Source organism: Heliangelus exortis, chromosome 2 (genome assembly GCF_036169615.1).
Source record: "Heliangelus exortis chromosome 2, bHelExo1.hap1, whole genome shotgun sequence".
Taxonomy (NCBI): domain Eukaryota; kingdom Metazoa; phylum Chordata; class Aves; order Apodiformes; family Trochilidae; genus Heliangelus; species Heliangelus exortis.
Genome location: NC_092423.1, coordinates 80,427,979 through 80,446,152, shown reverse-complemented (window position 1 = coordinate 80,446,152; position 18,174 = coordinate 80,427,979). Strand labels below are relative to the sequence as shown.

Sequence of the window (18,174 nt, the reverse complement as noted above, 5' to 3'; positions counted from 1 at the left end):
ACCTCCTTGGAAAAGAGTTAGAGAAACAGAAAAATTAGCCTTCAGGATTTTGTTTTCCAACCATCAACTGCTAAACTGATGGTTGCAAATATAGATCAGGAAGCTAAAGTTTTAAATGTCATGCTTTGGCAGTTACAATTTCTTAAACATGTAGTTCCTCTAAAGTAATAAGAAAATAATGTTAAAAGTAGTTTTCAAAATAAACCCTTTCCTCACACAGCCTACTTTTGTTGATCTGGCATTAATGTGGATTTTACAAGCAGGCTTGTGAAAAATCCCCCTGTACACCTCAAGGCTTTCTGGGAACAATTCAAATTCTAATAGCAATTGTTTTCTATTGCATTTTAAAAATTTATTTTATAGTGGATTTACTATTCTGTCTTTAAATTTCAGTTTCACTTCAGAATTCACACAGCTCACTGTGTAATACAAGCAACTTGTGACATTGGGAGTGAGTTGTTTTGTGGTCTGCTTAGAGAGGTGCTGTCCCATGGCAGTCCAGGAGATTGCATCCAGTTACCTGGGTTGTGGAGCTGATCCATTGTGGTCTGTTTTTTTTTCCCCCTCCCTGTATATATTTATATCCAAACAAAATTCAAAATTGTGCAATAGCCAACCAGAGAAGGGGAGAAAGCAGAAATAACATTTTAGATATAGTGATAAAAATGGCTTAGAGAAGTGCTGAGATCAGTGTACAGTTAAAAAAGGAAATTGACTGATTAGAGCTGTCAATTTGGAGAAAACGTGTTGATGGATTGATTTAATTTTAGTGTATATATATATAAATATGTAGCTATGTGACCATATATGTGCTCTAAACTGAAATCTAAATCTTGTTGATTGGTTAAGAAGTAAGATTGTCCTAGAAAGCACAATACTTCTGTTGGGGTTTTTTTGTTTGATTGTGGGGTTTTTTTGTTGTATCTATTTTTCGTTTTTTTTTTTTAATGAAAAGTGTTGTTGACGTGCATGTGGATATTCTCCCTAATGTATTTGTAGCATGAACATTATCATTGAAATACCAGTTTGCCATCATTTATATCTATGGTTTTCCTGAGTCTTGGCTCCTTCCAGGAACTTGTGGATTCCTTCAGTGCTGCAAACTTGACTGCATGACAGATGGTGCAAGGAATGGAGTATAGTCCTGTCACCATTGAAGGGACTAATTCCTCTAATCCTGTAACAAGAGTTTGACACTCCCACCTGGAAGTGCAAAAGTCAGAGGCTGAACTTAAGCACTTTTGGTGTTATCTGGGCTGGTGCTGGTTGTGATATTAGTAAATTAATTCACTGAAACTAATTTCAGAGATCAGAATCATCAAAATCACAAAATTCAGAGTCAAATCAGTAGCTCATTACCATGAGCTACTCTCTTACCATGTAAGATTGCATGTATCTTACTTCATACGGCTCTGTACTCCTATGGACACTTACTTCTAGTCCTAAGTTTATGCCCACAATTTTATTTTTGCTATATTTACCCAGGTGCTTGAAAGCCTTAATGTGTGTATTTAATATTTGGGAGATTTGTGCTTGCACTTGAAAGTTAGCTTCAGAAGTTACAGTTTCTCTACTCTTCTGCTTATATTCTGATCACCAGTCCTGAAATAATAATTGCTCAAACGTGTAACTCTGTAAGTTTAATTGGAAAGAAATAATAAGAGTTGAAAAATGAGCTGCCCCATGTCATGCAGGGTTGTGTGGGTGAAGGATAATCTTCTGCCTGTGCAGGGAGGTGTGCACTTCCATCATGGTGTTTCCCCATGGTTGGAAGCTGGCAGGGTCAGCACGGAGCCCCAGCTCAGATGCTCTGCAGAGGGGTGATCTGCCCGTCCTCTCCTCATCTCCCAAAATGTGAGGGTGATGGGATGAGGCTGGGGAGTGGGGTTGTATATGTTGGTGGCTCCTAAGTTAGCTCTTGAAACGCAGACAGAAAGACTTTGTTTGGGAAGGAGATGTTATTTATTGCAGGTTTGTACAAACCTGGCTGCTTGCTGCCTTCCCACAAATCAAGCATGCTGAATGAGGTTTTCCATGACATATTTATACACAAAATTGCAAAGTTAGTAAGCTTCCAAATCCACCCTCTTTGCCATGATTGGTTACCAATTTATCATTACTACTACTATACATGCTCAGGGGAAGGTTCTTCACTGGGTCAGGGGGCTTTTTGACCCGGGGTTGTGATTCTTAGTTCATTATAATGATCTAAGTTCACCTAAAGGACACAATATCAGAAGTTCTATGGCTCCAACCGCCCAAGACTGGTTCAGCAGTCAATCTTCTTGATTTTGGTTCTTCATTATCAATTCCTGCATTCCTCAGGTCCAATTATCTGTATAGACCTTGAGTTTTCTCCACCAAGTTGGTGATTTACATGAGACAGCCTTAAAACTTCTTGATTAACTGCCTTCTTCAAGGCCTAGTTAGTTCAGGCTGTTCTTGCTATGTGATAGCTTGCATGTTTTTCTGACTACAGTTTTAACTTTAATATATCAAGTACATCTCACACAAAATAATCCCACCATTCTAAATTTCTGAATATTTTTTTTCAACACTGGCTCAGGGCAGCCCTGTGCTGGGGTATGTGCAGGTGGGGAGGTGCTGGGCTGGCAGTGGGCAGGGGGTTGAGTGGTCAGAGGAGCCTGGTGCTTCCTCAGGTTGGAGGAGAGGAGGGGAAAGGAACCTCACAGTGAGTGTCTCCATAGATTGCAGGTTGTAAAATTTAGAAAATCTGAAAGGGAGAAAAAAAAAAAAAAAAAAAACACAACCCAAACCAAAACAACAGAAGCAACAACAAAATGTTGTTTGTTTGTTTTTTTACAAATGACAGCATTTGTAAATTTTTCTAAATCTACAGATTTGCTTGTAATTTTTTTTTCTCTCACTATAGTGAGCTTTACAGGCATAAGAAAGGAGAAAAAGTCACATCAAAAAGCTTTTAAGTAAAACCTAAGAGATGTAAGTTGAAAACCCATCAATAAACAATTATTATCAGGGCACTTAAGAAAGCAGCTATGAATCTAAGGGGGGAAAATGTTATTTCTTTGTGCTTAGATGTCTTACAAATAGTCAAATAGGTACTTTCAGATTGTTCCCAAGATTTCACTCAGCATGAGTAAATGGATTCCAGGCTTCTCTGCATGAAGTTGGGTGGTTACTGAAAGAGTTTATATTGTTGCAACAGTAGCCTTTTGGGCTTGCTTTTTTTCAATCGAGGTTGTTACAAATGAGATTGTTAAAATTGGTAACAGCTGCCGGAATGAGTAAGGATCCTATGACCAGACATTGATGTAGTGCTGTTCTACATCAATCAGAGATAGTTTGGGCACATACAGGAAGATAGAATCAAGAATTTATTCTTATCTAATGCACCCATCACTAGATGATTTAAAGATATTAGTGTAGCTCTCTAAATAAGTTTAAAAATTGATTATTGTGAATCTCACTTCAAGTTAGATTCCAGTCCTTGCTCTGGGTGCTGTTTGCATGTTTTGATGTAAGCAGTTGCTAGAAGAAAATGTATATATGTAACCTAGAGCACATGCTTCCTGATAAATGCTTTAAAAAGGTGCAAAATGCATAACACCTGGCAAATATCAATGTCAAAAAGACTTTTATTGAGTTATGTACACATAGTTCATGTGGGAGGCATTCTGACAGCTGCTGCCTTCAATAGGGATGCCTGAATTTCACCTGCAAACCACAGTAACCAGAGCGATCTTCTGAATTCTGGAGAAGAAAGGCAAGTGCTGCTTCTGCAGATGGGGTTTGCCTCTTAAGTTGCTCAGCCCCATGGACCTGGTGCATTACAGAAGTGTGATTTACAGTTTCCCCAATCTGCTTTGATTTCTTAATTTAGTAAAAGAAGTACCGTGCAGCAGTTGCAGTTATGAAGTTAATACTCCAAATAACAGCATGTTTTTTCAACCTGTTTTTTTCAACCTGTTTTTATTCATCTCACTTCTGATATTTAGCTATGTCTGTCTTAGATCTCAATGTGCAGTCAGTTTAGAGTATGTTATTGCTGCCTGACCTTTAAGTACAATAGATTTTTAACTTTCTTTTCATTTTTTTTTTTCTGTTTCCAGGAAATTGAAGACCATGTGGCATTTTTAATAACTGTTCCAACGGCCCTAGCAATTTTTTTTGCTATATTTATCCTTGTATGCGTAGAACCTGTATTTAAGAAGCTTCTTCGTGTATTTTCCCTGGTGGTCTGGGTATGTCTTGTTGCCATGGGATATCTTTTTATGTGTTTTGGAGGAATCATCTGTCCTTGGGACCAGGTAAGACTCATTATTGCTAATTTTACTTTATTGGGTTCGAGTCCAAGAACCGTTCTGTGCAAAAGTATTCCCATTAATTTTTGTGGGACACCTTGTAAAACATTTCTGTGACTGTTTACATGCTGAGACTCCCTGTATCTGGTTTATAAATACCAAAGAGATGCACATACTTATGATATGAAAATATTTGAAGCATTTTGGTTTTATGTTTTTAAGTTCCTTTAGATAATGAAATTTTACTCCAGTCACCAACTTCTTTGTACAGCAAATACTTGTTTCTAGTGACCAATTAATATGCCAAGAATGTGAGTTATGTTCAAGGCTACTTATGCTATCTTCTTCAGCTTAAAATGGTTGAGCTCTCAGTATAGGCTTTCTGTGGTCTTCAAGATGTTCTCTAGCAACATGAGAGAAAATAGCACTGGGAGTTTCCTTTCATTTCTATGGAAATAAATGAGTAGAGAAGCAGTGAAGACCTCTTCACATTTTTAAAATTTTGTAATGAAGACAAAGCAAAAATATAATTGCATTTTAATGGCAGCACTATTGAAATATCAATACATGATGTGCAGTATCCAACACTGCACCTAATCGATTCTTGTGTGTTTGCCATATCCTTTTCCCAAACATCTCCCCATGTGACTACTCCTGATAGAATTGTAAAACACTGCAAAGGATGGAAAAAAACCTTATAATATATCAGTATGCATTCTGAAAATTTTATGCTGATTCTATGAGTTCACTATAACCTATAAATGGTAGTGTGGGATCTGGGGTATCTCCTAGGTCTTAAAGATAAACTTGAAACAAATTCTCTGACTTGTTATTCATATCTTGCAAAGATATATGCAAGTCCTGAACTTTAAGTATGCAAGTAGTTCCTTTAAAATATTTAATTCAAATTATTAAAATCAGTGGTGTATGTTGGTAATATGAATTTTTGAGCCCTTACCTTTGGGGGTGACTTGTATATTCTCATTTATTTGGGAGGTTCAAGGATTAATTAGCTATGAAACTGCCTTCCTGGTTTTTTTTTTTTTTTTTGGTTTTTTTGGTTTTTTTTAAGTATTTGAAACTACCAAACCAGGCCACACTTGCATGTAATAAATAGCAAAGCTGAACATGCAATATTTTTCTCTAGATACAGGTTTCACCATGGGAATTCCTGTATCCTTGTGATAACAAAGTCTATATGATTCACATGGCTTTTCTTTATTTATATATTTTCATTGCCAGCTGCATGATGTCATGCTAGAATATTTCAGATACAGATATTTAATTAGCCATATTTTTTGTTCTTTGCAAATTCTACCGAGTTTAATTTTGTTTCTTTAAAGATACTGTAATGCTTTTCAACAGCACATGGCATAAAAGAACTCTAATGCTGGCACCTCAGTCCCAGGGTTGTATTAAGCCCGTGAAGGTCGTTTGACCTGCCTTGCTTTCCTCTTAGGAAAAATGTAGGCGTTCCCCCAGCATCCAAGGGACGTGGCCAGCCATGTGAGGCAGGAAGGGCTGCGGAGCTCCAGGGAAAGGCTTTGTCCTCCCGCGGGTTGCCAGGACACAACTCCGCTGATTTTTTTCAGTCTGCTCCTTGCTTTGCGTGCAAGTGTTGCTTGGAGAAGGGGATATCAGAGAGGGAACTGTGCTGATAGCTCTGCCAGCAGCAGCTGGCTCTGGGCAGCTGTCATGCCTAGAGCTCTGCAGGCTCCAGCCCGGAGCAGGCAGGGCTTTTTCAGAAAGCCTCGACCTGGGTGCAGATATGGGGCTTAATTCCACCTTGCAGGCATCTTTGGCATCTTGTGGGAGAGGGCTGGTGCCAGGGTGGCCCTTGGCCAATGTTAGGAGTTGAGGGTCTCGTGGTTTCTGCTGCGGGACCCTTTGCTTTTCCCCCAAACCATGGTTTTCTTACCCTCTTTTGAATAGCAGTGCTGCTTTGGTGATCACTTTTGTAGGTATACTCCTGCCTACAGTAAGTTAAGAGAAACCTGTGGAAATACAGGAATCTTCCTGGGAAATTGACACCTTACACAATAGACTAATTGCAGGTTTGATGTTTTGGAACGTTGCTAAAAAAGCCCTGAGCAGCAAAATACTGCTGTATATTCCTGTGCTGCTCGTGTTTTGATTGCTCTGCATCAAGAATACGCAGGGCAATAATCAATGTTCTCTCCCATAATTGTATGTGAAAGCAAATCTGAAATTTTTTTTCCTGAGTGATCACTGACAGCTTCTTTGTTGAAGTTTTGTATGTTGTGAATTTTAAAACCACTTTGCTTGGGTTATTAGGGTGTTCTTGTTGTTCTTTATGTCTCTTTATGAAAGAAAAAATGCAATGCAAAAAATAAATTTGTTCTGTTTCAAATATGTCTTTGTCAACATAGCTAATTAAGAAGTTACAAAGATAAAAAAGAGCCAGTTCATGCACATTATTGAGTAAATAAGTGTTTTATTTTAATTTTCTTCAACTTCAACTTTAATTTTCTTTTTATAGCCTAACTTTTGTTCTGAGTTCAGAGTTCAAAAATATTCTTTTCATCCAGTCTTTCATATCTTCCATGTCTTTTGAATCATAAGTTTGATAAGTATATGGCATTTCTTAATTGTACTGGTAACTATTGAAAGATAAATTTTCTGCATACCATAGTTTGTAGAAAGAAAATGTTACTCTCATTTGTGCCCAGAAAATGTTACTCTCTCATTTGTGTCCAAGCCTTCTCCCTTTAAAAGACAACCCCCACCACCACCCCTCCTTTAAACTTTTCCTTAATGATTTCTTTGTTCCTTTTGGCTGCTTACAATTTCTAAGTGCAGTTTTCCTCTGCTGTCTGAAGGAACCCTAGGTGTTAACTTCCACATCTTTTCTTTATAATAAAAATACCACTTCAGAGAGACTATTTTGGTTATGAATTCAATATATATTTAATGCAGAGCAGTTCTTCCTGAGCCTGCAGGCACATAGCTCAAATAACTTTCACAAACAGGAGAGAGATGAAAATGAAATGGCTGGTCAGGGCCATTGTTTTTTTTTGTTAGAAACCTGTGGGCTGATGAAAAAAGTGCAAATCATAATTGGTTTCAGCTAGCTTTTTACTGTCCCTGCAGACTGCTTTCGTCTGTCTGCATTTCCTTGTCTCTCATTTGGCTGCAGCTAAAGCTTTGGAGAAAAAAAGCTGTTATTAGGCAGGTATCTGGCTGCTGCTGGAAGGGGGGGAAGCAACACAGATGTGGATGGTTACTTGGTCCCTAGGGCTGGTGTGCCAGTCCCATTCTGCCTCTGGAATTGCCTGCTGGGCTTGAGGCTGCTATTGTCACTGGGCTGCAATGGCAAAATCACAAAACTATCTAAGAGATATTTGCACTATCAGCCTCACCAACTGATGAACACCTGAAGTTAGCCCAGTCAGTGCTAGGCTTGGCAGTGTGGCCTATAGTTTTCCCTGATGGCCTGGAGAACTTAGGACCTACAGGCATTACACTGTGTTACAGACCAGGAGAGAAGTTGGGCTGCCTGGTAGGAGTTACAGGACAATTGGCAAGGGTTGGTAGGAAAGGAGTAAAGCAAAGGGAATGAAATGGAGGCTCAGGGAGGGAAGCTACCTGCTGGCAGTTCTTGCCAAACCTGAGGTGTGAGCAGTATGTGTGGAGATGGTTTCAGTAAAGACCCAGGAGTGATGCTTAGAAAGCTCTGCATGGAACTCAGTTAATGCTGTGTTTGGTGGAGAGCCAGTAATGCAAGGCAGGCAAGCTGAGGAATTAGTGCTGATAGAAGGGGGTGATGTATTGTTTTTGTCAAGTTAGGACTTTTCCCTACTACAGAAAGAAGCACCTCTTCTTACAAAATGTAAATCCAGTAACTAACTGTAGAGTTACATTCCAGGGAATTAATTTAAATCAGTTTCCTCTTGTTCTGCTGACAGTGCAGTTACTGTGTGACAGTCACCTTTCCATGTCATCCTCTGACATGTCTAATACTTCCTCAGCCTTTCATACAAGGTGTATGTAAATATGTCATAGCACATTGATATCAGTGGGTAAAACCAGCTCTTAATGCATACAGTGGATGGTATAAAAAAAGAGAGCGTAATTATAGAGCATTGTGCTAGTCTAATGAATTCTATCATTGCTGGATTTTGGTATTCCATTCTACTTAATTATAAATACATTTGCACAGCCCAGGCACCAGATGTGTTCTTCCTTGTCTATATTCAGTTACAGTACAGTAATTACTTCAAGCAGGATTTGACACTTCTGGTTTCCAAAAAAAAAAAAAAATCACCAACAGAGTGATGTGTTTAGAATATGTTTGACAATGAACTGAATTTAAGGGGCTTGGCTTTTTTTTTTTTAAATGCATTCATATAAAACGGTTCAATTCGGTTTACGAAGTGCTGTCAAAATTTTCTGTGTTAGTATTTATAATTCTCATTTTTTTGATACTCTCATGGCACTTGAGGATATCAGTCTACTGTATGCTGAGGGGTTATGCCCTGCACAGAGTTTCTGTGGTTGTAGTAACTGTACTGTATGAGGCAGCGACGCATTGAGTCTGTGAAAAGGGTAGAGCTTGCTTTCTGCAGAATTACACTGAGTCAAATATCTGCACCTCTCTTGGGCCCTTCCTTATCTAAAGACAGCCCTGCCATAAATTATTAATAACATGTTGTGTGGTTAAGGCACATGAAAAAAGTGAATACAGAGTTAGGTGTTTGAGAAGGAGAGCGGGGCAAGTGTCTGTGAAGTCCCTGCAGTGCAGGAAAGAAAGGATGAGCTGCTGTCAGTTCTGCTGCTGGCTCCAGATCTGGAGTGTGGGGGAGATTTGACATTTTTTCAAGTTGAAGATTAATCTGACTATGGGAAATGAGTATCCTGAGGAAGGAGCTAAATCTTGTAATAGTATAGTTCAGTACCCTATAGGTGAAAAAGGACACCTGAAAAAGGACATAAGGAAAAAGAAGATGGCTTGTATGAAAGAGAAAGATACTGCCCAGACACTGCACTTTAGGAGTAGATATGGTAGGAAAAGAAAAAACCCATAATCCACAAATATAAGCCATATTTGCAGTTATATTCAAAGAAGAAGAACAGATGATTTTTATCTTAATTTTTTTTTTATAGACTTACAAAGTCACAGGCTTAATAGCAAGACGTTTAAATGTGTTTATCTAAGGCCTGGTATGGTTATATCTGTACAGAAGACAGGAAAAAAGTAAGCTATTAGAGACCTGCCAGTCATTAAAATCAGTAGTATAATAGATGAATGTATAAAATAGTGTGTGGAGCCTTGGAACATCCTTCTAGTGTAACCAGTGAACCATCGTTAACATTTGGAATGTCATGGCAATGTGTTGTTAAAGCTGTTTGTGGAAAGAGAAATTATTTCCTTTTTAAATAGGGGAAGCAGAATAAATCTATTTTAGTGCCAAATGGAAGACCAGAAGCACTGCTAGAAGAAATAAGCATTATTAAAGTAACTGGAGATATAGACGACAGGAGAGGGCAGCTAGTGTGACTTCAGAGAGCTCAGGCGGCAAGAAGACTGCTGGCTGAAATTCTCAGGGAGCTCTCTGGGAAATATTTGCCTTTATTAGTGCTTTTTACTAGTGGTGGGGTGGCAGAATGTCACCACTATAAAGGTATTTGTCGATGAGCCAGTTAAAAGATTCTTAATACAGGCAAAGATCAGGATTTCGTGGAGAAGAAAAGCATGACCGTGAGGACTGCAGTAATAGGAACCAGAGGAAATTCAATAATAGGAAATGTGAGGTTCCTGCATTTGGGTACTAGCAGCAGAAATTTCAGCTATGCACTGAGAGTTTGTCAGTAGAGAATGAGCAGGGACAAGCAGAATTAAGAGCAGAAGCATCAGTTTAGATGTTAGAATATGTGTTCAGAAAATACTGTTATGATGGCAAAATATCCAGCTAAAGATGAGACCTCATCTGGATGATTATATACATTTCTCATAAACTGAATTCAAAAGGATAAACTGAAAATGGAACAAATATGGAGAGTGCCAAGTGAGGTCATCAGGAGTAATGAGAGGACATTGAGAAGATCTTGACTTGGGTATAGTTTTGCAGAAGAGAATACTAAGAGTGGTGTGACCGCCATCTACAGATAACCCGTGGTTGCAAAAGTCAGATCTGAGGAAAGGCTACAGAAGATAAGGGTTTACTGACACATACACACACACACACACACACGAAATCAGCCAGCAATTAATAAAACTTAAAGTGGAAATTGGAATAAATCCATTATCCATTAGGGCACTGGGTTTGTGGAATGGCTCATATCCTCAGGATAATAGGGATTAAAATAATTAATTGGAGAATGCTGCCCTTAGCTGAGAGTCATTCACTGTCTTCAGCAGCAGGGACATGGAGTTCAGTGATCCAGAGGCATCATTTTAGTTCTTTGTTCCTATGCACTGCTTACATCTGGGGACTACTGAACTAGTCTAAATGACAATTTTCTTTGACCTGTGCCTGAAATTCACCTAAAAACTGAAGAGATAGATTTTATAAGCTAAAAATTTTCGTGCCTTTTTGCTATTTAAATGTCTTTTATCCTTCCAGCATTCTGGACCATTAGCCTCAAAAAATATAACAACAGGAGATAATAATTTTGCTAGATTTCTCATCTCTTCAAGCATTCCTTTTAAGACTTATGGGACAAGTTTAATGTTACATAAAGTAGATGAGACTGGACATGTCCTGCACATTTATCAGGAGAAGCTTATGAAACCTTTGTTCCCCTGCTAGCTTATTTTTCTTTACTCCATTGTCTGTAGCAATTTTCCCATCTCAGAATATACAATTAAGTATGAAAGTTGAACTGATTATAGATTTCATCAAGATTATTGCATACTTTTTATGCGGTGTGATACTTACTGTGCGAGTCGTGAATAAATGTTGCTAAGGGAAATGTTGAGGTAACTCTATTGAAGTACAATAAATATGTGAATCTCAGTTAAATATGCAAAACTGAATGTGATGAGATTTTTCTCACTGATGGGTAGTATGTATCAATAAGAGTATTAGTGGTTTCAAGAGTACTGCAACTAAACTGTGCTGATTTCAAATATCATCATATTGTTTTAATGGTGCTGAAGTCAAGAGCCCAGATGACAAATGGAAATAAATATTTTAATCCATTCATAAGGCTTCTTATGTGTTTATAAATTGTTAATAATTGGAAATAAAGAGTTAATAATTTAGTTGTTCATATTATTTAGCAATACTTGCATGATAGAGCTACCAGAGAACCATTGAAGAACCTATTCAGAATTTCTCTTTAGCAAGTATAGTTTAGGATGACCAGGTGAGCCTTCTCCTTTCACTGGAATTGTTTTTCACACAACAATCCTGCTTCCAGGAGGGGAGGTTTTGGCATGACACTGCATGAGTCTCTTGCCTTGAGCTCTTTGACTTTGCTTACCTGTCTGCCACAGAGAAGCTGTAATCTTTACATAGCTGTAAATGGATGTGATATTGTATGGTTTTATTTTTCTGAATTAGGCAGTGGAGGGGTGTGTCTTCATAGATCCTGACCTTCGGTCATTTTTCACCACTTATCTCAAATCTGTTTCCAAGTGCAGGTTTGTAGTGTTGTAATAATTCAGCTTGTGAGCTGTTAAACTAAGAAAAAACAAAATAAATGGTGAAAATGTTTCCTACAAGCTGTGTAAGAAGGCCCCAGTTTACTTGGTTGAGGGTGTTCTCTGTTACTGTAGCTTTTGTGAAGTTTTAGGCACAACTGTGGTGTTAAATAAATGAATCTTGGTACCTGTATTCTGAGGATCATTTCTCTTTTAATCTAGAAGCAGGTAACAGAATTTCCTGTTCTCTGCTTGCAGTTTGTAATATGCTGGCTATGAAATACCTTTCAGTGTCACTTGCCAGTAGACAAATCTACAGTGCTATGCAGATATTAGGAAACATTGCTTTTCTTACATTAATATTTCAAAGAAGATGATCTGTTGGTTCAGTTACAAATTTGTTGGCAAGCGAGGTGCTAAGTTTACAGAGTTTTATAAAAGTAAGAGATAAAGAGTTAGAAATCCATCTGATATAGTAAGGCTCACTCAATATAAGTTGTAGATGTATGTTTGAGTTTTATATATCCATATGAAAAAATATTATTTGTAAAATCTCTATGAATGGGTTTTACAGAGAGCCTAAATGCAAAAATATAATATCATAGGTGTGTTGTTGTATGCTTTCATATATGTTTAAGTTCAGATTTTTAAGAATAATGCTTAATTAAAATATTATATGAAAAATCGTGCATTATACATGGTACATTTATTGAAAACAGATGTACTTTCAATAGATTATTTGTGTTCATGTGCTTTTTTTTTTTTTGTTTTATTTGACTATGTGACAAAATAATTCTTTATAAACATAACTCTGTATGCTTGTTTGCTGGGACATAGCTTTTATGTTGATATTGCCTTAATTCAGCAATAGGCTGTGTAGAAAAATGGAAAAGAGAAAAAAAACAATGGACCAAACTAATAGTCAGTTCTCCAAAACAATTGCAATGTTGCTGAGGGATAATCTCAGAAGTATTTCTCTTTTATGATTTTGCTACCTCTTTGGGTAAGGTATGAGATTGATTTATACTTTGATGGGGGAAGGGCTAAGAACAGGAGAGGCAGGGGGACTTGGGCAGGTACCACTATCACAGGAACTGTGTCTTTTAAAAGCTGTGTTTCTTCTGCAAAATAAAAGGTGCTTAACTGCTGAATACAAGCATTGATCAGACCACAATTTTTTCATCTGACCACAGCAGCTGTTACTGCTCATCCTCACACAAGGAGGAGATACCTCAGGTCATCTGAACTTGCGGGGTGAGAATATTGAACATTAAGTAGTGTAAGCAAAAGCCCAGGCTGGGCTTCACTAATTTGGAGGATTTGGGGCAGGGATATATTTAAAGAAAAACAACCACATAAAAACTGCACCAAAAAAACCCCCTGCAAAACCAACATACTGAAATAGTAGAGGTTTCATTCTGAGAAACCAAAATGCCAAGCAAATTGACCACAGCCCTCGTGTCTGTGACAGTGGGGGAAAAGCCCCACTGTCAGGGAAAAAAAAAACACCACCCCCTGTTTCTCCACAGAGATCCATTCATAAGGCTTAAAAAAAAAGGAAATCATGTTTTCATGCAATGCAGCATGTGGTATCGTGCCAGTTATGAGAAAGATACATTTCTGTTACTACTACAAAGCTTCACATTGATTTTATAGCTTAAAATAAACTTGTAAAAGAACACATTTATCAGTAGTGTCAAATTTGTGTAGTATCTTAAATTCTTAGATTATATTGTTCTGACAGATTTATTTTGAACAGTTTAGAACTTACCTATGTAGTAATAATTTTATACTCTAGATTGCATTTTTCTTATTTGCCTCTTGTACATACTATTTTAGCTAAGTTATATATGTATAAATTCTGTATAATAATGATATGTATGATATAAATTCTGTATCATACTTTTTCAGGCCATTTTCTTTGCTTGAGTTGGCAAACCTGAATCTCTTTTTAAATGTTCTGATTTCTGTAACACCTGACTGGTTTGCAAGTATCTTTGTTTTTCAAGAACCACGCTCAAGATGGCACGTGGAGTGATGACACAGACAGTAACTGGAGTCTTTCTGTCTCATGTCTTAATGTGGCATTGCAAAGAAATTTGCATCTTGCAGTCTTCACAGTCTCTTTCCACATTTGTGCTTTCTAGATTTCTCCCTTGCAGTATTCCTCTGAGGTGGTTTCCTTACTTCATCACTTCACACATTTGTAGTATGAATGGCTTTTGACAATTTTCTGTTTGTTTTGTTTACTTCACAACTGCTTTGTATTCCTTTTTTCAGCTCTTTCTTTCATACATTTCCTCCTAGGTTTGCATCACCTTCTCATATTTACCACCAGAGCTTTCTCTCCCACTTATTAATGAAGGCAGCCTCAATTTAATATAGTTTTTTTCATTACTCTGTATTTTTTTGTCTTGCAGCTAGCTGTATTCTTTATAACAATATTTTTTTGCCTTACTCAGTATGGATGATATTATGTAAGTAACAGTTTTCAAGTGTCATTAGTGACAGTGATTGTGCTGCAAGCTCAAGTGTCTGGGGGCTCAAGAGTTCTGTCACGTTGCCCTTGACCACAACTGCAGTTCTGCCTCTCCAAAAAAGGAAAGAAAAAAAGCTGTGTGGGAAACACATTTTTTTTTTCCCCCCCATTTTTGGTAGTATGAATAAGCAAAAGATCGTAGCTTTATCATCCAGATCCTGTAATACTTTTTGTTTGTTTTGGGGATAGAGTTCATTCTAAGTAACTAGGAATGTACTTCTTATGTGACAGTATTGTGTACATTTTTCTTTATTATGCTGATGATAGTCTTGATCAACAGATTTTTTCCCAAGTAATTTACAGTGACAAAGGAAACAGATTAAACCGCCTTTTGTATTAAGAAGGTGAAAATCTAAATAAATCTTATTAAACATGCATGTGCCTGAAAACTCCTACTTTCCATAAAGAACTAAAAAAAAAACCCCAAAAGATCTTAAGTGGGGTAGATATTTGAGTCTTTTTTTCTCATGTCATGCTCTGATTACCCATTATGACAGCATGTGTTATTTAATGACAGTTCCTGTCAGTGTGTAAATATATACCCACATATATAAATAGGCACAATGGAGTGTTATAAATGACTTTCACGTAGTAGAGATTACAGTTTGACTTAGATACACATGGATGCTTTTTATTTTTTTCTTCAAACCTGAATTTACTCAGCATTTAGAAACATGCTTAAGAGTATGAGATAGGATTTTGAGTCTTTGTCAGGTCTGATGTAGATAAACTGCCAGGTCTACTGTATTGACAAGGGAAGGAAAGTACTTTGTCTGCATGACATTAGTATGTGTATTAAATTCTGTTAAAAGATTGCACAAGAAGAATTGAGAAAGATCATGTTTCTTTGGTCAGATGAAGACTGGAAAGTGAAATCTTGATTAATAACCAAGCCCTGCATGCAGAAAAGTGCAGTTAATGCATGTTATAATGTGCGAATCAGACTTTACTTCAATACTGCCACATGATTTGCTCTAGATGAGCACAAGAGCTTCAAGCTTCTTGGTGATGTAGGCAGATGGTTGCAAGTTGTATTTCTCCAGTGGTGCTAGCAAAAGAATCTGTACTTTAATACCCCTTAATTCCTTTTCTTCTCTCTTCTTCTCTGTTTTTAATCACCTGTCAGTAATACTTTTTGCAAGCCCTATGGACAGTCTGCCAATGACATTTTACAGTATTGCAGGGAGATGCAGTGGCTGCTGAAGTCTGTTAGAAATGGAGTAACTTTCTGGATCTATAGAATTTCCCTAATTTCTGCAATCTATTATTTATTTATCTATCAGTAATGATCACAGATTAGTGATTTCTTGTAATGTAGAAATGCAGAATAAAACAACTTTGCCTCCTGTAGTATTGTAGGGTTTGTATCCTCCCTTATTTATCATGCCAAGTAACCACATATCATAGGGATTTATAAAGAAAATTGGATTTTCTGAACAACACACCAGGTTTCAGCTTTCCATACTTTTGCAATTGTGTTACAATCCTTACCTGAGGGTTGGGGTTTCTTTGTTTTATTAATTTGTTTGTTTTTTTAAACCTGTTTTATCAAAACAGAGTGAGATTACCAGGCCAGATTTATCCCTTTGTTCAGGGTCAATGTAGTCTCAGTGGGAGTGGGAGAAGACTGAAGTCCAGATGGAAGCTGACCACCTCCATGTCTGGCTTTTACCTCCCACTATTTCCACAAGATGAGACCTGTGTCCACAGGCATATGACTGCCATTCAGTGTGCACATGCTGAGCATCAGAGGCTGGAGAAATGTTGGAGTCACTGTGTAAAGTTGTTAAAGAGGATGGAGGAAGCAAGTTAAACAGGCCACAAGCCCTGGGGGTTGATTCCAGGTCCTGGGGTTTCCATGCTTGGAAGAAGCCACCTAGAAGTGTGATGAAAGCTGTGCAGCTCCACTCCTGCACTCTGAACATCTGGGAATGCAGGCAAAGTAATGGCTTGTGTGGAAGTGGTGCCTTTTGTTTTTTTAGCAAACAGCTTTCTCTTTCTTGTTGTGTTTTCCTTCTTTCTGGGAGCTGGGAAAGTTGGTCACAGAGTCCTGGAAAACTAAATGGTTCCTGGTTAGCAGCTTGGAGGGATGAAAGAAAAGGTGAAGAAGAAGGGTTGAGTTAAAACTGTAAAGGAAGTATAGTCCTTAGTTAGTGATAAATTAGTTTAACCTGATGGTAAATAAAATCCTTGGTTGAGTAGGCAGGGAGCAGTGCACATTTTGTGTGTACAGGAAATAGACTTTCAACTCCTGTTATTTTTATACTCAGTGGCAGTGGATAGAAATGGGAAGGCAAACAACAGTCTGCAGAAATATTACAGGAGTTATAAAAAGTGGAGCAATTCTGAGGTACAGAATGTCAATAATACTGTGTATGTTAGGCTGATGTGTCTTTATGTCGTACAAGAAGGTTTCTTGCTGTTAAGGAAATTGCATCATGAAGTACTTTACATACTGAAATTTATCTTATATGTTTTTAAATACAATGTAACATTTGGCACACTAATACTAATATGACTCCCAGGTGTCTGGAAATAAAAATGCTATCAACGGGGTGTGTATGTTTTGAATAGATTATTTTTAATGCCGAATATGCATAAGGAAGTAATGCTTTTTTAGGCAAGGTGTGTTGTTGAAGTCATGCAACATGAAGTTACTACATTAAACTTTTCACTATTTTAGAATATATTTTAAAGCAAAGACATTTCTGGGAAAAAAATGTCTTAAAATATTGTGTTACGAAATGTAGCTGAAAATTTTATGATCTCAGTGACTTTCCAGTAATGAAAGTGAAGCTTTTGCTTTTCCCCAGTTGACTTTTTAAATATATATATATACATAGTATATATATATATAATGTATTTTGTTATAGTTGACATTAAAAACAAAATCCAAACCAAATATGATGGTTTTTAGTGGTTACCTTTTCAGTATTAGTATCCTCTTAACAGAAAATGTATCATTATCATCACTGAACCATAGATTAGCTGTATGATCTCCCAACACTGTTTAAAAATGCAGGGCTCTAACCCCTCTTTCATCTTGAGCAGTCTTAATCTTGAGATCCTCAAAAAGAAGCCATCACCTGAACTGTAACTGCACATTAAAAGACTCATAGCTTTGTCTATGCAATTAAGGTGTTTCTCTACTAAGGTGTCTTAAATAAATTACTACTTGAAGATCCTGTTTTTCAGTTCACAAACTAGTTGCATTTACTAGTGTCATTGTTTTTCTGACTAGAGATACTGGACTATTTTTAGTGTTGAATTAATTTTATGGAGTGTTAATATTTAGGGCCATACATTTTTCACAACTAAAAACACAAATTAGGGAAGAGGAAGCACTAGGCATCTGGTGGGGTGATAAACCAGGGTAGCACTGTTGCCTGAACAGGAAAAGGTGCCAAGCTGCCCATGGACGTCCAGGTCCTTGTTATCCAGAGATGTCTTCTGCTTCTGGACTGCCACCCCTTTTCCCTGAAATCTCAAATCTCTCACTCTTACAGCACACCCCATAGCATTCTCCTGACAAAGCTGTCAGACCAGGGCTCAGACAGGAGCACTCTGTGCTGGGTTAGGAACTGCTGGAGGCCCCCAGAGAGTGGTGCTGAATGGTGCTGATCCAATTGGTATCCCCTGGGGATCAGTGCTGGGCCCAGTTCTGTTTAATATCTTCACTGATGATTTAGGTGAGGGGATTGAGTCCATCATCAGCAAATTTGCAGATGACACTAAGCTGGGGGGGA

At 37.6% G+C, this 18,174-nt stretch overlaps 1 protein-coding gene across 1 annotated transcript in view; it reads left to right on the top strand.

Annotated features, from left to right (window-relative positions):
• ADCY2 (adenylate cyclase 2) overlaps positions 1-18,174 on the top strand; it is a 210,176-nt gene that overhangs the window by 15,643 nt on the left and 176,359 nt on the right. Inside the window, exon 2 of the mRNA XM_071736713.1 lies at positions 4,092-4,289. Within this exon, the coding sequence (XP_071592814.1) occupies positions 4,092-4,289 (198 nt within the window). The remainder of the gene's footprint in view (positions 1-4,091; positions 4,290-18,174) is intronic.